The following is a 24,867-nucleotide window of genomic DNA, read 5'->3' as shown; positions in this document are numbered from 1 at the left end:
CGCTTCAGATCAACCTCATAATTAGATCACTTTAACTGTGAACCAATACAATTTATTATGCAGTATAAAGCACAAAAAAAGATTTGGAAGGAAATTCTAACAGTGAAAATATTACACAAACACTAAGCAATGTGCCCAGGAGAACTGCAGTTTAAGCAGACAGTATAAGCTCTGGGAGAGATGCCACTTTGTTTTGTTGGAAGGTTTTTCTTTAATGTTGCTAGGAAACAGTGGCACAGCATGGCTGGTGAAATCATGCCTTGGGCTTGCTTATTATCTGTGACTTATTTTTCAGTGTTTCCACATATTGATTTACAATATGTTATTGTATTAATTGTATCCAAGTTATTCCTGAGGAGAGAATTTTATTCTGTTCTACTGATGGGAAATTGAGGCCCATGATGCTGTAACATATGATCATCTAAGCAGTAGAAATGTCCCAGAATTCAGTGCTCTGAATAAACAGTTGATGCATTCAGATGAATAATTCTCTTTACACTGAGAAGAGGAGTTCATTGCATCTAAGACAGATGAAATAGCCTCTGACTTTCTTTTGGATGACTCAGGCCATGTCCTCAAAGGAACTATTGTAGCTGTAGTTCTTCATTTTTCAGTAATATAGTTGACCGTTGACCTAATTGTTGTGGAAAATTTTCTGTCTGACACCAATGCAAATGGAGGAGAAATGTCACTAGTGGACATTCCTACTAAGTGTGCTGGAAGCCAGGACAGCTTTGATACTGGATCCAGTTTATATTCTCATTTATATCCTAAAACCACATGCTGGGGTGAGCATACAATCGAGATTTGACAGAAGCAAACTGAGCAGGAAGCATGTTAAGGGCAATGGCGTATGGTCTCAGCCATTCCTCCAGGTCACTCTGTTCCAGGTAGCAAGTAAAGTCACGCTTGACAAATGTGTACTACAGGCAACGCTTAAGTAATCAATAAATCAGTATCTAATAATTGGTGTTTTCTATCATATTCTACTTCAAGATGAAAAGCTTCTTTCCTGAAGATGGGGAATTACTGATAAATTGGTTTTTTTACATGAGAATCAAACATGAGAAAGATAAATAACAGATTTAATTTTTTCATGTACATATAAACTGTAGAAAATACTCTTTTAATAGCAGTCCATGAGTCTTGGTTGAACCCAACGGTATTTCAGATTCAGATCTGCAAATTTTATGAAGCCAGGAAAGACCGGAAACTACAAAGAAAAAAATCTAGAGAGAAAATGACCAAGGAAGCTCCCATTTTACAAACATCTGAATCATCAAAGATGTCTTGCCTTACGAAGTTAAATATATTTAATTAATAATTTCTTTGCTTCCTTTGTTTTATGGATATAATTACTTTAAGAAAGTATCAATCAAGGGGGGAGAGGAAATTATTTTACATCTGGATATTTGAAAGATTTCATGTTAGTTTTGCTCTATTAGGGAAAAGTATTATTGGTCATAAACCCCTCATTGTAGTGAAGCAATGCCCAGACACTGTCTAGAAGCCTGAGGGGAGGGTTATTGGCTAAACATTTTTATTGTGCTTGCAGGTTTACAAAGAAGATCTACCTCAGCTAAAACAACAAAGTAAAGAGAAAAACCATGCAGTGCCATTCCTGAAGAGGGAGAAGGCTCCTGAGGACAGCTTGAGACTGCAGTTCATACACGGGTAGGGAGCCTGCCCTGGGAACCCTGAGTTTCTTCCTCTGTCCCTGCCAGGCCAAAAAGAACCTTCTTTTAAATGTTCCTCTCTCCAGGTTGTACCTATCCCTGCAGTGAGGTCTCAGCTGGCTCTGTCCAGCTTTCCTGGGCAGTTCCCTGCTACTCAGGGCTTTGCCACCACAATGTCCACACGGTCGACCCCTCTAACCGTGGCTTGTGCTTCTAGATCCACCCAAGGACAAAGGTTTCTTCAGATACTTATTTTTTTTTATACACAGTAGACACCCAGGTATTTTCCTTGTGAGCTTAAATGGCTGAGAAGAATAAAAATGTCTGTGTCACAGTACAGATACCTCAGCATGTAGCCAAAGGAACCCAGATTCTGGGCTTCACTTTCACTGTTGTCACCTCTGAAAACAAAAGGGTGACTGTCCTATCGTGATGCTACTCCCCATCACTCATGGCTTATACAAACTTCTAAATTCATTATAGTTATCCCATAAATTGTACTTAATATATGCTGTAAAAGTCTTCAGGTATTGTATCATACCATCTATAAGAAAATGAAGTCTAGGAGTGGGAAACAGTGCACAGTAAGACACATACATGCTCACAGTATGCATGTACAAACGTATTCATAAACATATACATGCAAATACTAAGTAAAATGTAAAAAAAATAATCTAAGACAACATGGCTTGTCTGAAATGAGATGTGTTCAGCATGTGAAATAAACTTTGGCCTTAAAGATGTGGCAGAAAAAAACAGACTATCTTACCAAATGCATGTGCATGTTGATATGGTGATTTAAATGCAGTGAGTTAAAAGTTCTCAAAACAGGTACAAAGCTTACTCTGTAGCCCAGGCTAGCTTCAGACTTGTAGAATTTTCCTGCCTCAGTATCCTCCATGCTATGCAATGAGAACATGCTGTTAGCTCTTTGGCTCACATATTTCTACTGGACAGCACTACTGTTAATTTTTTTAAATTCAGTTATTACTGAAAAGCTGAGTAAATCAAATATTTATACTTCATATTGATATATTTAATTGTTAAGGGCAGAAAACTTTATTTGGATGTTATTTTCGTAAGATGATGTGTATGTGTGTAGGTAAGAGAGCAGTTGCTGCCTTCCTTCCCCAGCCACTCCCCACGTCTGTGGCTCTCAGCCTCTCTAATGCCACAACTGTTTAATAAGGTTCCTCAAGTTGTGGTGACCCCCAGTCGTAAAATTATTTTTCACTGTCACTTCATAGCTATAATTTTGCAACTGTTAGGAATCATAATGAGAATAGTTTTTGAAGATAGAGGTTTGCCAAAGTGGTTACAACCCACAGCTTAAGAACTGCCGCTTCACATTACTTTTTGAAGAAGTCTCTTACTGGACCTGAAGTTTCCTCCCTGGCTGCTGGCAGTGTCTGTGACCCATGGCCGGGGTGCCAGCAGTGAGTACTAAGCACAGCACATGGCTTCTTATGTGGCACTAGGACTCTGAACTGATGTTTAAGCACAGCAAACATGGACTGACAGAGCCCTCTTCCCAGCCCATGCAGCTTTCATGTTCGGATGGATGGATGTTGTTATCTATGGATATAATGTGGCAGTGTTTAGCTCTGAGTCTAGATCCACTTTTCAGCTATTTTTAAAAGATTAAGGCATTAGACTAATTCTCACAAATAAATAGGAAAAAAGAAAATACAAATGTTTTCCAGTTCTCTAAATTCTCCCTATGTTGTAAGCTAGAAACAACATTTTGATTTTGATATCATAAAAATACTAATTCATTGATATTATTCAATACAATGTCTGTTTAATTCTGTTGAACAAAGACAGCACAAGGTTTACAAAAGGATGCACTGTTTCATCCCAGCACTTACTCAGGAGGCAGAGGCAGACAGAGCTCTACAAATCTGAGGCCGGTCTATATAGTTTAGTTCTAAGACATACAGAGCTACACAGTGAGAAGTAAATAGAGTTATTTCTAAGAAAGGAAAAACAAACCAGTTATTCAGTTGTATTTGGAATTGTTTGCGTTGGCGCCCTGAAGGTACCACGCCCAAAGTCACACCTTGTGTGGAAGATAGCACAGGGGAGCTGGAACCTCACTCCCTACCTGTCACAGGATTGGATCGCTGATTGGTTGGCTTGATTTGAGACAGAGTCACATGTATCCCAGGCTGGCCTCAGTCTTGCTACATAGCTGAGGATGACCTTCTAGTTTTTCTACCTCTTCTTCCCAAGTGCTAGGACTGAAGGTGCACACTGCTAACTCCTGAATAAGGACTGCTTTAGCAAAGAACACAGATAGTAGTTGAAGGTCTGCAAGTAGATTCTGTGACAATAACCAGTCTCCATGTGCCTCCACTTACACAGTTCACATCAATACAGTTGCTTTGCCTCAACAATTCCTGCTCTATTCATGTGCTGTTCCTTCAACCACTGTGCCTCTTGGACCTGTGCTTCAGTTACAGAGGCTATGACTGTAGAAACAATCTGTTCTACACACAAGCTGGAGAAGTGGTGTACCACATTGCTGCAGTTGCTGTGGTGTACAACAGGCAACAACACACCCAGAGGCTATACCTGGGGCATGATGACGACATTCTCAGCCTGACCATTCATCCGCTGAAGGACTTTGTGGCCACTGGACAGGTCTGTCCCTCCTCAATGACCAGAACCTATCAAAAGAGAAAGGGTAGTTAGTTTCTAATCCAGTTTACCTGAAATAGGAAAAATGTCTTTGGTAGGAACAAGCATAAGACATAACAGTTCTTAGAACACTGCAGAGGCAGGGGCAGGGCAAAGGCCATGACAGAATAACAGCAAAGCATACATTTAAAGAGATGCCTTCAAAAGTCCCTTAACAGGGAGCCATATGCAGGACAAGAATCTGCCAAAACCCAACTCACAAGGAGGTCACAATGAGCCTCTTAGAAGCTTTAAGCCTGTTTCTTCATCTGGAAAATCCTGGGCCAGACCAGCTTATTTCCAGGCATCTTACTAGCTTACAAATAATGTGTGCTGCTTTATTTCTGAGTTGCTATTGACCCTAAGAAGCTATGATGTTCTCATTGCCATGAATGCGTGGTTAACAGTATTCATCCTGTTATGTAGGTTGGAAGAGATGCTGCTGTTCATGTGTGGGACACTCAGACTCTAAAATGTTTGTCATTATTGAAAGGGCACCATCAGAGAGGAGTGTGTGCTCTGGATTTTTCAGGTAAGCTGTCACTAGTATAATATATGAGTCTGTGGCTGATTAAAAACAAACAAGCAGCCTTCTACTCATTTGAGTTCTGTTTGTGATGAGGTAAGCTGTTTGCACGCCACCTTCCATGAGTCTGGAAACCACATGGGAATACCTCACCATGAGAGTGTGGCCTTTAGTTTGCACATCTTTTCCTTGTCACTTTTTTTTCCAATATTTTTTTTACTAACTTTATATGCCAGCAGAAGCCCTGCCCCCTCCTCTCCTCCCAGCCCTATCCTTAAAAATCCCTCCCACATTCCCCCCTCCCCTTCTCAGAGTACCATTTCACCCTGAGACATCTAGTTCTATCAGGACTAGGCAAGTCCTCTCCCACTCAGGCCCAAGCAGGCTGTCCAGGTAGAGAGAAAGGGAATCCAAAGGCAGGGAATAGAGACTGAGACACCCCCTGCTCCACTGGTTAGGAGAACCACATGAAGACCAAGCAGCACATCTGCTACAAATATGTAGGGGGCCTAGGTCCAGCCCCTGCATCTCTTTGGTTGGTGGTTCAGTCTCTGTAGATCCCCTGGGCCCAGGTTAGTTCTTCTTGTTGTATCCTTGATTCCTCTTACTCTCTCAATCCGTGCCCCCCAACCTGACTCCTCCACAGGATACCTTGAGCTCTGCCTGATCTTTAGCTGTAGATCTCTGCATCTGTTTCCATCTACTGCTGGATGAAGTCTTTCAGGAAATAGTTATGCTACCTGCAAGCATAGCAGAGTATCATTAATAGTATCAAAGCTTGGCTCTCTCACATTGGATAGGTCACAAGTTGGGACAGTCATTGGTTGGCTATTCTCTCAGTCTCTGCTTCATCTGTAGCCCTGCACATCGTGTAGACAGCACAGTTTTTAGGTTGAAGGTTTTGTAGATGGGTTGATGTCCTGCTCCCTCCATTGGAAGTCCTGTGACTAGAGGGGGTGGTCACATCAGTCTGCATATCCCCAGCTGCTGGGAATGTCAGCTAGGGTCACCCCCACAGACTCCCCATGGCCTCCCCTGTCTCAGGCCTCCAGCTAGTCTCAGAAATGCCCCCCATCAATTTCCATTCTCACCCCCAGTCCTCTCCCACCCCACCTTCTTCCTGTACCTAATTGTCACCCAGTACCCCTCTTCACCTCCTCCCCTCCAAGTTCCTTGCTCCCCTTCTGAGTGAGAATCACACATCCTTTCTTGGGCCTTCCTTGTTACTCAGTTTCTTGGGGTCTGTGGATTATAGCTTTGTCCACTATGGCTAATGTCCACTTATAAGTGAGTACATTACATGGATATCTTTTTAGGTCTGGGTTACCTCACTCAGAATGATATTCTCAAGTTTCATACTCTCCCAAGTCATCATCTGGAGTTCACATGAAGCTCTGCAATCTGCTTGAGTGATTTGAAGTCAGGAACACCAGTTGCTATAGAAAGTCTTAACTGTAAGCATCTTGCAGTGATGAAGAACATCAAATTTAAGCCAGACATGTTGATTTTCACCTCTAACTAGAGCCATTATGAGGCCTAGCCAGGAAGGGACTGGATGGAAGTGAGCCAGCACTTCCAGCCTGGAATACACTGTGAGACTCTATTTAGAAAACAAAAATGAGATCAGTTCCACAGTTTGTCTCCAAATACGTAGAAGCACATTGCTTCTGACTCGCACTATAAAGAGCTAGAAAGAGGGCTACAGATCTGCGAAGTGTCACTTTATAAAACTGGTTGGAAACACATTTCCTGTTCCGAAAGAAGCGTTTTCAAGTTAAGCTGTAAACTCAACACTATAAGAACACTACTTGTAGATACTGCTGTCTTTAGAGTAAATTTGCTTGAAGCTAGAATTATGTAAGAGAAGTCTATCCCAGGGGCTAGAGAGTTGACTCCATAGTTACGAGCACCGGCTGTTGTTTTGGAGGACTGTGGATCAATTCCCAGCACTCACATGCAGCTCGTATCTCTGTCTATAACTCCAGTTCCATGGGATCCAACCCTTTTCCGGCCTTCACAGATACCAGGCACGCACATGGTGTGCATAAATACATGGGGGCAAAGGACCCACACATACAATAAAAAAAAGGAAGTATAGAGTTTACTACCTTTAAGACAATTTTAAACATTTCATTATAGAAATTGGTAAATATAAAGCCAAATCCTAAACTTTTAAAGTAAAATTGATTGTATAATTTCCTTTTTCTAAGTAGCCGTCAGATGTTTCACATGTGCAATAGTGGTAACTAAATTCTAAGACTGCACAGTCTCTTCTTATTGTCCCTTACTGTGTGTCCCTCACTCACGCCCTCTCCCCTAGTCATGCCGCTTTAATTCTCTGTGGTCATGCCTCACTCACAGAGTCCTTGGCCTGCATCCCTGCATCGACACCACAGTAAACAGAGAAAGTGGAAGATAGCCGAGGAGAGAGAGGGAGGGGCAGGGAGGGGAGAGAATAAGGAGTGAGCGTGCCTCAGACAATCAATGATGCTGGGCTGGGCTTTTGAAAACAACGTATTAACGCTGCTCTCAGTTCATCCTGCTCATTTCTGGAGTCTTCCAGAAGCACAGTGTCATCTCTCCTGTAGATTCCCTGGGCTTAGTTGACAGAGCTGTACCCTTGGATGGATGGTGCTGCATCAGCTTCTCGTGGCAGCATTTTACCCACAGCCCTCATGCTTCCTCACGCCTGCCTGCAGTGTGCTTCCTCACGCCTGCCTGCTGCGTGCTTCCTCACGCCTGCCTGCAGTGTGCTTCCTCACGCCTGCCTGCTGCGTGCTTCCATCTCGTTCTGCTCCTGGCTTTATTCAGGGCTCCCATGTGTCAGTTCAACTCTTGAGGAGTGAGATAGGCTTCTTCTCCTCCATCCTGCCTGGCAGAGATAATGTGCCTCTTCTGTCTCCTGCAGCTCACTGTTGAGAGCTTCCATGGGACCTGTCAGGGGCCATGCATTTTCAGTACTGTTCCAGAATCTCTGTATCCCACACAGACTATGGTTAGGGTGTTGAGAAGAGCCCACCTCTCTCTCCCACAGTATATGTGCTGTAGGTAGAGAATTTACCTCAGAATATGTTATGGATGAATGAACACATAAGGCTTTGCTTAATGAGCTTTGTTCTGTTTCACATTGCAAATCATGTTTGGGAGAAAATTGTCTATTTTCTTAGCCACTCCAAGATAAGGCAGTATTTTCCTTTATTAAATTTCAAATTCTCACATGCTACACAAATCTGAGTTGCTATAGCATTTCTGAAAGTGATTATTGAATTAGTAGAAATAATGGTGAACAGTTTATGCTTAATCCAGTAGGCTGGTGTGACAAGAGGAGGCGTGCAGTACAAGGAGAGACCACTCCACAGCACACTGCCTGCTGTATGTTCAGCTTGCACCTCAGAGCACAGTGCATGCAAGGCCTTGGGCTTCAGGAAGGGTTTTATGCAGGTTTAAAAGGATACATGCGTGCCATGGATCCTTGACAAAATAGCAAGATCTCAAAGAAGCAAAGCCATTAGTTCCTGTGTGGCTCTTTCCCAAAGACTCTTAGGAATTTCCTCTTTTGTTTTCTTTTTAACTCAAAAGCTGAACCACCTTTGTCTTAAAATTGACTTTACCCACAGATACATAAGCATATATTGCTTTATAATAATTTTAAAGCATTTTATTTTAATTTTTTCTTAGAAATTATATATAATAAATACTATATATGAAACATACTCTCCCTGCCCCATTCCTCATCCTCGTCTTTTAGTCCATCTCTTTGTTCCCCTAAACAATTTTACTTCAATTTCCACTTAATACAGATTGTAACATATAAATGCATGAATATGTCTATAAACTCTAAGAACCACAAAGCAGAAAAACAAAGTATTTATCTTTTTGCAATTGGTTTAATTTGCTGTCTATAATATCCAGTTCCATGTATTTTCCTGCAGACATTCTTCATTATTGTTGAAAACTTATACAGCATTTATAAACCGCAGTTTTCTTATCCATCCCTTTATTTCTGGACACCTAGGCTAGTACCATACCTGCTGTGCATAGAACTTCATTAATCATGAGGTGTGCAGGCGTCTCTGTGCTGTGTTGACTTAAGAGTCCTTGGGTAGGGTAAAGGCAAAGGAGGGTTACAACTCATGATAGACTTCTAGATTTTCTTTTCCTTGGGAGAAACATTCACACTTATTTCCACGGAAGAGACATAAGTAACTGCTTTAGAAGGTTAGCAATGCCCTTATTAAAATAGTGAAATAAAACTAGTAAAGCTTAGAAGTTCATAGGATTATGAGAATCCCATATATCTTTGATTTTGGTGACATTGAAAATTGATTCAATAAGTGTAGCAAGCAGTTTTTCAGTGTTTTATAAAAATTGTACCTTAAAATTTCAATCATGTGAACTATTAGTATCTTTCATGTTGGACAAAAATAAAGTAAAGGTAATGTCTACCACCAATTTCCTATGTAATGTATGCTAGCATATAAAGGAAACAATAATACAACTAGAATTTAATCATTGTGGGGTAAGGAAATCAGACTCTTTAGGAGGACGTGGGGAAGATGATTCTGTCGATGATCTTCATCTCCTACCCATGTTTAAAGAAATGTCTTTGTTTCTGTTAGAACACTGGCAAGAGTAGATGAATTGAAGTCCTTTTATCATGTAACAGTTATGATTTTTATTCTCATACCAGCCCACTTTATGTTTCTAAGACACCTTGTTCTGTGAGTTCTAGGGTGTGAAGTACTTCTGCACAAGAAGAACATTTTTGTTTTAACTGCCCCCATTTCCCAGATAACCACTAAAGAAGAACCCCGGGAAATTGCATTTTGTCTTTGAAGTTAAGTATAGTGCTGGTCTGAAAGTGACCAGAGAGGAATGTGGTTGGTGGCTTGAGAGAACCCCTGAGGACTAGTCAGGAGTTTTCACTGAGATCTGTTATAAGTGGTTCAGCACCACAAACGGTTGCCTCCAGATGAATGGGAAAGGTGGTTGATCCCCGCAGCCCCTGTATGGAGAAGTTTTGGGGTTAATTTCTATGGCTAGTACAGTGTTATAATGATGTAACTGTAGACTAAGCCTCTTGTGCTTCAGTAAGAACTGAGGCAGTTTGGGGACATCAAACAAGAACTCAGGTCTCCTGCTTCTCTTTCTGGGAGTGTCAGCGGGCAGGTCTCTTGGGAATGCTGCATTCTTGGTCTTTAGTTCTGTCCCTACTTTTCACTGGTGAAATGACAGATGTGGACCACCTGTGTAACATCTGGTGTAGCACCCTGTGTGCTTCCTTACTCCCTTCTCCCTGCACTCACCAGCAGCGGAAGTTGCCCCTCCCATCCTCCAGTTTAAATGTGTAGAGGCAAGTGGTATCAAGAGGCCACCGAGTGGAACAGGCTCCCGTGAGCACAGAGCGTGGCTCTGAACGCCTGAATAACTGGAAGTAACAAAAGAGGAAAGTGTCTTCTGCAAAGTAAGTGGCTTGGTTCACACAGCTGTTCAGCTGCCCCTCTTCTGCCATGTACCCAGGGTGCCAACATTGTGTGAACGGGTGACCAGAGCCAATTGGTGGTCTCATGGTGCAAAGAGTTCTGTGACTGTTGGTCCCAGCTATGTGCCCCACATCACCTGTCTCAGCTCCTTGTGGGGGTCTCATGGGAACCAGCAAATAGTAGTTTGCATTTTATTAGAAAAGCAAACTGTGGTGGACATATAAAGCAGGCCAGAGTAAAACAAGACAACACGTAAATAGTTACACATAGTGCATCCTGACCTCCAGTTGAGCGAGCACCATTTGTTGAAAAGGCTATCTTTTTTCCACTGGATGTTTTCAGCTCCTTTCTCAAAGATCAAATGACTATAGGTGTGTGGATTCATTTTGGGGTCTTCAATTCTATTCCATTGATCCACCTGCCTGTCACTGTACAAGTACCATGCAGTTTTTAACACTATTTCTCTGTAGTGTTGCTTGAGGTCTGGGATACTGACTCCTCCAGAAGTTCTTTTACTGTTGAGAATAGCTTTAGCTATCCTGGGTTTTTTGTTATTCCAGATGAATTTGAGAATTGCTCTTTCTAACTCTATGAAGAACTGCGTTGAGATTTTGATGGGTATTGTATTGAATCTGTAGATTGCTTTTGGCAAGATGGCCATTTTAACTATATTAATCCTGCCAATCCACGAGCATGGAAGATTTTTCCATTTTCTAAGGTCTTCCTCAATTTCCTTCTTCAGAGACCTGAAGTTCTTGTCATACAGATCTTTCACTTGTTTGGTTAGAATCATACCAAGATACTTTATATTGTTTGTGCCTATTGTAAAGGGTGTCATTTCCCTAATTTCTTTCTCAGCCTGCTTATCCTTTCAGTATAGGAAGGCTACTGATTTGCTTGAGTTGATTTTATAACCAGCCACTTTACTGAAGTTTTTTATCCACTGTAGGAGTTCTCTGGTAGAATTTTTTGGGTCACTTAAGTATACTATCATATCATCTGCAAATAGTGATAGTTTGACTTCTTCCTTTCCAATTTGTATCCTTTTGACCTCCTTATGTTGTCTAATTACTCTAGCTAGAACCTCAAGTACTATTTTGAAAAGAAATGGAGAGAGGGGCCTTCTCTAGTACCTAATTTTAGTGCAATTTCTTCAAGTTTCTCTCCATTTAGTTTTATATTAGCTACCAGTTTGCTGTATATTGCTTTTTACTATATTTAGGTATGAGCCTTGAATTCCTGTTCTTTCCAAGACTTTTAGCATGAAAAGATGCTGAGTTTTGTCAAATGCTTTTTCAGCATATAATGAAATGACCATGTGTTTTTTTCTTTGAGTTTGTTTATGTAGTGGATTGCATTGATGGGTTTCCTTATTCTGAACTATCCCTGTATCCCTGGGATGAAGCCTACTTGATCATGGTGAATGATCGTTTTGATGTGTTCTTGGATTCATTTGGCAAGAATTTTCTTGAGTATTTCTGCATCGATATTCATAAGGGAAATTAGTCTGAAGTTCTCTTTCTTTGTTGGATCTTTGTGTGGTTTTGGTATCAGTGTAATTTTGGCTTCTTAGAACCAGTTGGGTAGTGTTCCTTCTGTTTCTATTTGTAGAATAGTTTGAAGAGTATTGGTGTTAGGTCTTCTTTGAAGGTCTGATAGAATTCTGCCCTGAAGCCATCTGGTCCTGTGCTTTTTTTGGTTGGAAGGCTTTCTATGACCCCTTCTATTTCTTTAGGGGTTATGGGACTGTTTAGATGATCTATTTGATCCTGATTTAATTTTGGTATTTGGTATCTGTCTAGGAAATTGTCCATTATCTCCAGATTCTCCAGTTGAGTATAGGCTTTTGTAGTAGGTTCAGATGATTTTTTGAATTTCCTCAGTTTCTGTTGTTATATCTCCCTTTTCATTTCTAATTTTGTTAATTTGGATACTGTCTCTGTGCCCTTTGGTTAGTCTGGTTAAGGGTTTATCTATCTTGTTAATTTTCTCAAAGAACCAGCTCCTGGTTTTGTTGATTCTTTGTATGGTTCTCTTTGTTTCCACTTGATTGATTTCGGCCCTGAGTTTGATCATTTCCTGTCTTCTACTCCTCCTGGGTGTATTAGCTTCTTTCTGTTCCAGAGCTTTCAGGTGTGCTGTCAAGTTGCTAGTGTGTGCTCTCTCCAGTTTCTTTATGGAGGCACTCAGGGCTATGAGTTTTCCTCTTAGCACTGCTTTCATTGTGTCCCAGAGATTTGGGTATACTGTGCCTTCATTTTCATTAAATTCTAAAAAGTGTTTCATTTCTTTCTTTATTTCTTCTTTGGCCAAGGTGTCATTGAGTAGAGTATTATCCAGCATCCATGTGTATGTGGGCTTTCTGTTGTTTTTGCTGTTATTGAAGACCACTCTTACTTCACATTGATCTGATAGGAGGCATGGGATTATTTCGATCTTCTTATATTTGTTGAGGTCTGTCTTGTAACTAATTATATGGTCGATTTTGGAGAAGGTACCATGAGGTGCTGAGAAAAAGGTATATTCTTTTGCTTTAGGATGAAATGTTCTATATATTTCTGTTAACTCTAATTGGTCCAAAGTTTCAATTAGTTTCACTGTGTCCCTGTTTAGTTTCTGTTTTCCTGATGAGTCCATTGAGGAGAGTGGAGTCTTGAAGTCACCCACAACTTTTGTGTTAGGTACAATGTGTGCTTTGAGCTTTAGTAAAGTTTCTCTTACGAATGAGGGTGCCCTTGCATTTGGAGCATAGATGTTCAGAATTGAGAGTTCTTCTTGGTGGATTTTTCCTTTGACCAGCAAGAAGTGTCTTTCTGTATCTCTTTTGATGACTTTAGGTTGAAAGTCAATTTTATCTGATATTATTAGAATGGCTACTCCGGCTTGTTTCCTGAGACCATTTGATTGTAAAATTGTCTTCCAGCCTTTTACTCTGAGGTGGTGTTTGTCTTTGACACTGAGGTGTGTTTCCTGTGTGTGGCAAAATGTAGGGTCCTGTTTCTGTATCCAGTCAGTTAGTCTATGTCTTTTTATTGGGTAATTGAGTCCATTGATATTAAAGATAATATCAATGATTGATAATAAAGAGATATTCAGAAATAGTGATTATTACTTCCTGTCATTTTCAATGTTATTTTTATATTTGAATGGTTATCTTCTTTTGGGTTTGATGAAAGAAGGTTACTATCTTGCTTTTTCCAGTGTGTACTTTCCCTCCTTGTATTGGAGTTTTCCACCTATTATCCTTTGTAGGGATGGATTTGTGGAAAGATATTGTATAAATTTGGTTTTGTCATGGAATATCTTGGTTTCTCCATCTATGGTGATTAAGAGTTTTGCTGAGTATAGTAGTCTTGGCTGACATTTGTGTTCTCTTAGAGTCTGCGTGAGATCTGCCCAGGATCTTCTAGCTTTTATGGTCTCTGGTGAGAAATCTGGTGTAATTCTGATAGGTCTTCCTTTATATGTTACTTGGCCTTTTTCTCTTACTGCCTTTAGTATTCTTTCTTTGTTTAGTACATTTGGGGTTTTGATTATTATGTGATGGGAGGTATTTTTGTTCTGGTCCAGTCTGTTTAGAGTTCTGTAGGCTTCTTATATATTCATGGGCATCTCTCTCTTTAGGTTAGGGAAGTTTTCTTCCATAATTTTGTTGAAGATATTTGCTGGCCCTTTAAGTTGTAAATCTTCACTCTCATCTATACCTATAATCCTTAGGTTTGATCTTCTCATTGTGTCCTGGATTTCCTGGATGTTTTGGGTTACAAGCTTTTTGCATTTTGCATTTTCTTTGACTGTTGAGTCAATGGTTTCTATAGTATCTTTGGCATCTGAGGTTCTTTCTTTTATCTCTTGTATTCTGTTGTTGATATTTGCATCTATGGCCCCTGATTTCTTCCCAAGGTTTTCTATCTCCAAAGTTGTCTCCCTTTGTGATTTCTTAGTTGTTTCTACTTCTGTTTATAGATCCTGGGTGGTTTTGCTCAGTTCTTTCACTCATTTGTTTGTAGTTTTCTGTAATTCTTTAAGAGATTTTTTAGTTTCCTTGTTCATGACTTCTGCCTATTCACTCAATTTCTCCTGCATTTCTTTAAGGGACTTTTGTGGTTCCTGTTTTTAGGCCTCTATCTGTTGACCCATATTCTCCTGAATTTCTTTAAGTGATTTTTGTGTTTCCATTGTAAGGGCTTCTAACTTATTCATGTTCCCCTGTATTTCTTTAAGAGATTTATTTATGTCCTTCATGTGTTCCTCTAACAGCATCATGACCAATGATTTTAAATCCAAATCTTGTTTTCCTGTTGTGTTGGGGTATCCAGGACTTGCTGTTGTTGGAGAATTGGGTTCAGATTCTGCCATATTGCCTTGATTTCTGTTAGTAACATTACCACCTTTGCCTTTTGCCATCTGGTTATCTCTAGCGTTAGTTGGTCTTGTTGTCACTGGCTGGTGTTTGAACCTCCTGTGAGCCTATAAGGCTATTTCTGTACCCCTGGATGACTGGGTTTCCCCTGGCACAGATTGCTGATATGCTGCCCTCCTCTTGGGTGCCCTTGGAGACCTGGTGTGTCTTGCCCCAAGCAATTCTATACTCAGGTTGTCTCTGTGAACCTGGTGTTGCCCGTCTGCTCTGTCAGAAAGTGAAGATGGATGCTGGGGGGCCCTTTTCCAAGTGCTGATTACTCTGCAAGGCAAACGACCCCCCATCAGGGTTGGCACACAGACTGCCTGCAGAGCTGCCCAGGGCCTGGGTGCAAGCAAAAGCCTGACAGGCTAAGACCCAAGTATGTTAGCCTCGGGCTATGTCTGAGTAGCTGATGCTGTCTGTTAGATCTCAGACATGGGCGTCTGGGAGCCCAGATGTTAGTGTGCTCCTCCAAGTGCCAGGCAGTCTGCAGGACAAACAACTCCCCAACAGGGTTGGCACACAGACTGCCCACAGAGCTGCACAGGCCCTGGGTGCAGGCAAAAGCCTGACAGGCTGAGACCCAAGCGATCTTAGCCTCAGGCTATGTCTACATGTGTGCTTTCAATGAGTCCTGAATAGGAAGACTGACTTATAATTGTCTGAATACTTTTTTTCTTTTTCTAATTCGCCCTTTACTGTTGACATTAACTGTCTTAGAACTATTTTTAGACTATGTCACAACCATCCATAATCAATAAACACTGTGCCTAGAAAGACGGCAAAGAACTTAGACTATAAGAATAGGAGAAAAGAACCAACTCACTAGGGTCCAGAAACAATAGATTTTCAAAGGTAAGGTCAAGTCTTTACAGGGAAAATGGAAGCTAGGGGGAAAAAATTAAAAGGCCCCAATTTTATTTCTAAATAGTGTGTTTTACAGAAATAGTTTATACTTGCCATTCTCAAGAAAACTCCCATCCCAGAAAAGTGTGCACTTTTGTTGGGGTAGAGAGGTCACATAACTGTGAGAGTGAGATGAGGGACTCAGAGAAACTCTAAAAAGGAGCCTCCAGAACCTCCCCCCAAAATCTATCTGTCTACATACAGAGCTTCTTCAGAAGATGAGAATTGTAAAGACTGACCCTTTAGTATGGATCTCACATGCCAAGGTCATATTGACATATCAAGACAGCATTCCTGACATCCTAAGTTTTAGCGTGAGTCAGGGCATATGTGTGCACTGTTGTCTAAGACACTTGTGGTGCTTAAACATAGTCATAACAGTACAGTTTTTCTCTTTCTACTTGACTATCCATAGGCACATGCCATCTTTATCATCCCTGTCCTCCTTCACCAAACTACCAACATGGACCCAAACACAGTTTGGTGTAGGGTTACAAAATAGGATGTGCTTACTCTGGGTTTTAAAAGAATTTATGATCTGAAAGGAGAGGGGGAAAAGCGCCAAAAATAAAATTGCCAACTGCTGGAGTTCATTAGCTTAGATGCCAAGAAATAGGGAAAGAACGGTGGTGTGGGTAATGAATAGGAGGTGTCTGCTCCAAAATCAAAGCTCTATCTCCTGTGAGAAGAAGGACATGAATTGCTGGAGTGTAGTGGTCAGCTAGTACTTGAGTCCTTCAGCACACTGTCAGTGCCTGAAGGTAATATACTCACCTGACATCTTTAAACCCTTGCTGCACATCTCCCTGGAGACTGAGGTGGGAAGATCCACATTGTTAAGGTGGATTCCACTTTACTTACCCTGCGTCCTGCAGACAAGTGGGAGTAGACTATCATTCCCATTTGCTTAGAATAAGCTTTCCCATCTGTACAAATATAGCCACTCAAAGTTTAGGCTCTGGTTGGCACTTGAATTTGGGTTGCCAAAGATTCATCCTGTAAAAAGTTCAAGAGGCTCAAGTAGATTTTGATAAATTTTGATAAGAATTTTTTTTTTTTTTTGCTGTAAGTTCCATGCAACACAAATGTAAATCTGCAGAGCCAATTCAGACACTGCATGAGACACATCAGGCATCTTTCATTACTTCTCTGACATTCCGCTTTCATTAAGCTTCCTCTCCTTTACCCTGGTTAGGGGTTCATCCCTGCCTGCATTTGACAGTGACAGTTGATACCTTAAGTGGATGAGGCAACCCAGGAAAGCAGTACCTCACACCCCCATATGTCTTCAGGTTAATGCTCATTCTTTGTGGAAGGAGAGAAGTTCCTGATTAACTGATGCAGAAGACACTGAATCACTCATCTCCTGGCAACTGTGCAGTGCTGGGAGGAAGGAGACGCTGCCCTGTGACAGACACTATTCCTTTGAACCTAGCCCTGCAACGAGACACAAAGGAAGTGCTGATTGATTGTGCTTCCTCTTCCATCTTGAAGAGGAAATGAGTATTAGCTATATTCATTTCTGATTTAATTGTACACTAACTACATTTAGAACATAAAAACAGCCTATATGTCAAAATTATAGTTATCGTGGGCAATACTATAAATATTTAATAATAAAGTTTTATTATAAGAGCATTATTAATAATAATATTTCACAATACAGTATGTAAAAAAAGATTAGCAGGCATCTGGAGGCCGGCCATGGGGAGGCATCTTGCTAGGGTGAGTCCATCTGACCCAGCAAAGCTGAGGATGCATCTGGAGGCCTCTGGCGGGAGCCTTCCGGTTGCCACCTCTGGATCAGGAGCAACCTGGGCCACACGCCCCGTGCCCAAGCAGTGCAGAGGGCCAGCGGTGCATCTGGAGGCCGGCCACAGAGAGGCTGCTTGCTCCAGTGAGTCTGTCTGACCCAGCAGAGCATCCAGAGGCCACTGGCAGGAGCCTTCCGGTCCCCACCTCTAGATCGGAAGCAGCCTGGGCCACACGCCCGTCCCCAAGCAGTGCAGAGAGCCAGCGGTGCATCTGGAGGCCAGCTGCAGGGAGGCATCATGCAAGGGTGAGTCCTGCACTGACAACAAGACCAACTAACACCAGTGAGATCAAGATGGCAAAGGCAAACGTAGGAACGTTACTAACAGAAATCAAGGCAATATGGCAGCATCTGAACTCAATTCTCCATTAATAGCAAGTCCTGGATACCCCAACACACCAGAAAAGCAAGATTTGGATGTAAAATCACTGGTCATGATGCTATTACAAGAATACATGAAGGACATAAATAAATCTCTTAGAGAAATTCAGGAGAAAAATGATCAAAAGCTAGAAGCCCTTACAAGGGAAACACAAAAATCATTTCAAGAAATTCAAGAGAATATGGGTCAAACGATAGTAGCCAATAAGGAGGAAATGCAAAAATCACTTTAAAAATTACAGGAGTACTTTGATCAACAGGCAGAAGTCATGAAAGAAGAAACACACAAATCTCATAAAGAATAACAGGAAAACACAAACAAGCAAGTGAAGTAACTGAGCAGAAACATCCAGGATCTAAAAACAGAAGTAGAAACAACTAAGAAATTGCAAAGGGAGACAACTTTGGAGATAGAAAAGCTTGGGAAGAAATTAGGGACCATAGATCCAAATATCAACAACAGGATACAAGAGATAGAAGAAAGAATCTCAGATGCCGAAGATACCATAGAAACCATTGACTCAACAGTCAAAGAAAATGCAAAAAGCTTGTAACCCAAAACATCCAGGAAGTCCAGGACACAATGAGAAGGCCAAACCTAAGGATTATAGGCATAGATGAGAGTGAAGATTTACAACTGAAAGGGCCAGCAAATATCTTCAACAAAATTATGGAAGAAAACTTCCCTAATCTAAAGAGAGAGATGCCCATGAATATACAAGAAGCCTACAGAACTCCAAACAGACTGGACCAGAACAGAAATACATCCCGTCACATAATAATCAAAACCCCAGATGTACTAAACAAAGAAAGAATATTAAAGGCAGTAAGAGAAAGAGGCCAAGTAACATAAAAAGGAAGACCTATCAGAATCACATCAGACTTGTCACCAGAGACTATGAAAGCTAGAAGATCATGGACAGATCTCATGCAGACTCTAAGAGAACACAAATGCCAGCCAAAACTACTATACCCAGCAAAACTCTCAATCACCATAGATGGAGAAACTAAGCTATTCCATGACAAAACCAAGTTTACCCAATATCTATCCACAAAGCCAGCCCTACAAAGGATAATAGGAGGAAAACACCAATACAAGGAGAGAAACTTCACCCTGGAAATTGCAATATAGTAACCTTCTTTCATCAACCCCCCCAAAAAGATAACCAATCAAATATAAAAGATAACATAAAAAATGACAGGAAGTAATAATCACTATTCCTTAATATCTGTTAACATCAATGGTCTCAATTCCCCAATAAAAAGACATAGACTAACGGACTGGATACAGAAACAGGATCCTACATTTTGCTGCATTCAGGAAACACATCTCAGTGTCAAAGACAAATACTACCTTAGAGCAAAAGGCTGGAAGACAATTTTACAAGCAAATGGTCTCAGGAAAAGAGCCAGAGTAGCCATTCTAATATCAGATAAAATTGACTTTCAACCTAAAGTCATCAAAAGAGACACTGAGGGACACTTCTTGCTGATCAAAGGAAAAACATACCAAGAAGAACTCTCAATCATGAACATCTATGCTCCAAATGAAAGGGCACCTTCATTCATAAAAGAAACTTTACTAAAGCTCAAAGCACACATTGCACCTAACACAATAATTGTGGGTGACTTCAACACTGCACTTTCTTCAATGGACTGATCAGGAAAACAGAAACTAAACAGGGACACAGTGAAACTAATTGAAGCTTTGGACCAATTAGAGTTAAGAGATATATATAGAACATTCCACCCTAAAGGAAAAGAATATACCTTTTTCTCAGCGCCTCATAGTACCTTCTCCAATATCGACCATATAATTGGTTACAAGACAGACCTCAACAAATATAAGAAGATCGAAATAATCCCATGCCTCCTATCAGATCACTATTGAGTAAAAGTGGTCTTCAATAGCAACAAAAACAACAAAAAGCCTACATACACATGGAAACTGAACAATACTCAATGATACCTTGGTCAAGGAAGAAATAAAGAAATCAAAGACTTTTTAGAATTTAATGAAAATGAAGACACAACATACCCAAATCTATGGGGCACAATGAAAGCAGTGCTAAGAGGAAAATTCATAGCCCTGAGTGCCTCCAAAAAGAAAATGGAGAGAGCATACACTAGCAGCTTAATGACACACCCAAAAGCCCTGGAGCAAAAAGAAGCGAATTCACCCAGGAGGAGTAGAAGACAGGAAATGATCAAACTCAGGGCTGAAATCAGTCAAGTAGAAAGTAAGAGAACCATACAAAGAATCAACAAAACCAGGAGCTGGTTCTTTGAGAAAATCAGCAAGATAGATAAATCCTTAGCCAGACTAACCAAAGGGCACAGAGACAGTATCCAAATTAACAAAATTAGAAATGAAAAGGGAGATATAACAACAGAAACCGAGGAAATTCAAAAAATTATCAGATCTTACTACCAAAGCCTATTCTCAACACAACTGGAGAATCTGGAGGAAATGGACAATTTCCTAGACAGATACCAAACACCAAAATTAAATCAGGATCAAATAGATCATCTAAACAGTCCCATAAGCCCTAAAGAAATAAAAGGGGTCATAGAAAGTCTCCCAACCAAAATAAAGCACAGGACCAGATGGCTTCAGTGCAGAATTCTATCAGACCTTCAAAGAAGACCTAACACCAATACTCTTCAAACTTTTCTACAAAATAGAAACAGAAGGAACACTACCCAACTCGTTCTATGAAGCCACAATTACACTGATACCAAAACCACACAAAGATCCAACAAAGAAAGAGAACTTCAGGCCAATTTCCCTTATGAATATCGATGCAAAAATACTCAATAAAATTCTTGCCAACCGAATCCAAGAACACATCAAAACGATCATCCACCACGATCAAGTGGGCTTCATCCCAGGGATGCAGGGATGGTTCAATATAAGGAAATCCATCAATGCAATCCACTACATAAACAAACTCAAAGAAAAAAACCATATGATCATTTCATTAGATGCTGAAAAAGCATTTGACAAAATTCAGCGTCCTTTCATGCTAAAAGTCTTGGAAAGAACAGGAATTCAAGGCCCATACCTAAACATAGTTAAAGCAATATACAGCAAACCGGTAGCCAACATCAAACTAAATGGAGAGAAACTTGAAGCAATCCCACTAAAATCAGGGACTAGAGAAGGCTGCGCCCTCTCTCCATATCTTTTCAACATAGTACTTGAGGTTCTAGCTAGAGCAATTAGACAACATAAGGAGGTCAAAGGGATACAAATTGGAAAGGAAGAAGTAAAATTATCATTATTTGCAGATGACATGATAGTATACTTAAGTGACCCAAAAAAACTCTACCAGAGAACTCCTACAGCTGATAAACAACTTCAGCAAAGTGGCAGGTTATAAAATCAACTCAAGCAAATCAGTTGCCTTCCTATAATCAAAGGATAAGCAGGCTGAGAAAGAAGTTAGGGAAATGACACCCTTCACAATAGCCACAAACAATATAAAGTATCTTGGTGTGACTCTAACCAAACAAGTGAAAGATCTTTACGACAAGAACTTCAGGTCTCTGAAGAAGGAAATCAAAGAAGACCTCAGAAAATGAAAAAATCTGCCATGCTCGTGGATTGGCAGGATTAATATAGTTAAAATGGCTATCTTGCCAAAAGCAATATACAGATTCAATGCAATCCCCTTCAAAATCCCAACTCAGTTCTTCACAGAGTTAGAAAAAGCAATTCTCAAATTTATCTGGAATAACAAAAAACCCATGATAGCTAAAACTATTCTCAACAGTAAAAGAACTTCTGGAAGTATTAGTATCCCAAACCTCAAGCAATACTACAGAGCAATAGTGTTAAAAACTGCATGGTATTGGCACAGGGACAGGCAGGTGGACCAATGGAATAGAATTGAAGACCCAGAAATGAATCCACACACCTATGGTCACTTGATCTTTGAGAAAGGAGCAGAAAACATCCAGTGGAAAAAAGATAGCCTTTTCAACAAATGGTGCTGGCTCAACTGGAGGTCAGGATGCAGGAGAATGTGAATTGATCCATTCTTATCTCCTTGTACTAAGCTCAACTCCAAGTGGATCAAGGACCTCCACATAAAGCCAGTCACACTGAAACTAATAGAAAAGGAACTGGGGAAAACCCTTGAGGACATAGGCACAGGGGAAAAGTTCCTGAACAGAACACCAATAACTTATGCTCTAAGATCAAGAATTGACAAATGGGATCTCATAAAATTACAAAGTTTCTGTAAGGCAAAGGACACTGTCAAAAGGACAAAATGGCAACCAACAAATTGGGAAAAGATCTTCACCAACCCTACATCTGATAGAGGGCTAATATCCAATATATACAAAGAATTCAAGAAGTTAGACCCCAGGGAACCAAATAACCCTATTAAAAAAATGGGGTACAGACCCAATCAAAGAATTTTCACCTGAAGAAATTTGGAAGGCCTAGAAGCACCTTAAGAAATGCTCAACATCATTAGCCATTAGGGAAATGCAGATCAAAACATCCCTGAGATTTCACGTCACACCAGTCAGAATGGCTAAGGTTAAAAACTCAGGAGACAGCAGGTGTTGGCGAGGATGTGGAGAAAGAGGAACACTCCTTCACTGCTGGTGGGATTGTAAGATGGTACAACCACTATGGAAATCAGTCTGGCGATTCCTAAGAAAACTGGACATGACACTTCTGGAGGACCCTGCTATACCTGTCCTGGGCATATACCCAGAGGATTCCCCAGCATGCAATAGGACACATGCTCCACTATGTTCGTAGCAGCCTTATTTATAATAGCCAGAAGCTGGAAAGAACCCAGATATCCCTCAATGGAGGAATGGATACAGAAAATGTGGTATATATACACAATGGAGTACTATTCAGCAATTAAAAACAATGAATTCATGAATTTTTTAAGCAAATGGATGGAACTGGAAAATATCATCCTAAGCGAGGTAATGCAATCACAAAAGAATACATATGGAATGCAATCATTGATAAGTGGATATTAATTAGCCCTGAAGCTCTGGACACTGAAGATACAATTAGCATATCAAATGATTCCCATGAAGAAGCAAGAAGAGGGACTAATCCTGGAAAGGCTTGATCCAGCATTGTAGGGGAGTACCAGGACAGAAAAAAAGGAGGGGGAAAGATGGGGGAATAGATGGAGAGAAGAGGACTTATGGGACATATGGCGGGGAGGGGGGACTGGTAAAGGGGAAAGCTTTTAGAATGTAAACAAAGAATATAGAAAATAAATAAAAAAAAATTAGCAGATAGTGTGGCTTTCCTTTTATTTCTCAAAGGAGATTTGTGTGGAGAAAAAGACAAGTAGGTTGACATCAAATGTGGCACTACAAGAAATTTGGAAGAACAGATGTATGTATATGTCCATGCACATGTTTGCACATGCACATGTAATTTTGTATGTGTGTCATTTTTGGGCTCAAACACGGGGCCATATACCTATCAGGCAAGTTCTGCACTAATGAGCCACTCTCTCAGCTTAAAATTTTCTTCATGCATGTTTTCTAAAGGTCTATAATAAGCACATTCCATTTGAATTGGAAAATAACAAATCCAAACCTTTCAGCTGTGAGGTGATCCTTTGTAAGAACATCCGAAGCTGCACTTTATTTCTGTAATGCTGTAGCTTGAGAGTTAAACCAGAGTTCAGCTTTTTAGAATGTTTAGAGTTGAAAATAGCCCAATTCTCACAGTCACACACACACACACACATTTCAGAGTCACACAGCTAAATTTTCTTCCTTCTACTACATTTCCTGAGATTGGTCTGTCTCAGAATAAACAAGACTCAGTCGCTTCTTTGAGAGGCCCCATCAACTGCCTCCTGTTGGAAGTCCAATGGGTGACTGACCTCACTAGCCAGGGTGTGCATTCAGTATCTTTCCTATTGTTAGTCACATAGTTTACTCTGTGTCAAATGCATTTGAGCCTAAAGAGTATTGCAGAATTTCTTGTTCCTTTTTGTAATATGTAAAATGCTTCAGGTTTTCATCAAAGAAATGACCTGTTTGACATTTGTGTTGTTTTCATACAGCTGACGGAAAATGTCTTGTGTCGGTTGGTTTAGACGATTTCCACAGTGTTGTGTTTTGGGACTGGAAAAAGGGAGAAAAGATAGCCACAACCAGGTAAGAATTGTAGACTGCTCAGGACACCCTGCTCATAGCTCCCCTTGGCCAAAGTCAACCCTTTGCATTTTCTGCTTGGAGTTCATCTTCAAAGTCAGGCGAAATTCACATAGAAACTTAACACATTGGTGAACACATGCTGCTCCCTTTCATAGTGCCAAGACTGCTTTAAATGTCTGTGGTTAAAAAAAATTAGAACATTCTAGAATGCTTCCCAAACAGCTCTTCATCGTCTCTTTCTGTAATGTTTTCATTATCTCTATGAAAGCTTTTTTTTTCCTTTTTTAAAATTTTTTTATTCGATACAATTTATTTACATTTCAAATGATTTCCCCTTTTCTAGCCCTCCCACTCCCCAAAAGTCCCGTAAGCCCCCTTCTCTTCCCCTGTCCTCCCTCCCACCCCTTCCCACTTCCCGGTTCTGGTTTTGCCAAATACTGTTTCACTGAGTCTTTCCAGAACCAGGGGCCACTCCTCCTTTCTTCTTGTATCTCATTTGATGTGTGGATTATGTTTTGGGTATTCCAGTTTTCTAGGTTAATAACCACTTATTAGTGAATGCATACCATGATTCACCTTTTGAGTCTGGGTTACCTCACTTTAGTATGATGTTCTCTAGCTCCATCCATTTGCCTAAGAATTTCATGAATTCATTGTTTCTAATTGCTGAATAGTACTCCATTGTGTAGATATACCACATTTTTTGCATCCACTCTTCTGTTGAGGGATACCTGGGTTCTTTCCAGCATCTGGCAATTATAAATAGGGCTACTATGAACATAGTAGAGCATGTATCCTTATTACATGGTGGGGAATCCTCTGGATATATGCCCAGGAGT

The 24,867-nt window shown here is 40.6% G+C and overlaps 1 protein-coding gene across 1 annotated transcript in view; it reads left to right on the top strand.

Annotated features, from left to right (window-relative positions):
- Positions 1 to 24,867, top strand: part of Eml6 (EMAP like 6) — a 325,012-nt gene that overhangs the window by 227,698 nt on the left and 72,447 nt on the right. Inside the window, exons 14-17 of the mRNA XM_052198122.1 lie at positions 1,556 to 1,674; positions 4,133 to 4,319; positions 4,782 to 4,887; positions 23,935 to 24,028. Coding sequence (XP_052054082.1) covers positions 1,556 to 1,674; positions 4,133 to 4,319; positions 4,782 to 4,887; positions 23,935 to 24,028 — 506 coding nt within the window. The remainder of the gene's footprint in view (positions 1 to 1,555; positions 1,675 to 4,132; positions 4,320 to 4,781; positions 4,888 to 23,934; positions 24,029 to 24,867) is intronic.

The sequence above is a fragment of the Apodemus sylvaticus genome, chromosome 11 (assembly GCF_947179515.1).
Source record: "Apodemus sylvaticus chromosome 11, mApoSyl1.1, whole genome shotgun sequence".
NCBI lineage: Eukaryota > Metazoa > Chordata > Mammalia > Rodentia > Muridae > Apodemus > Apodemus sylvaticus.
Note: the sequence above shows the minus strand (reverse complement) of the source record. Positions and strands in the feature narration are given on the sequence as shown.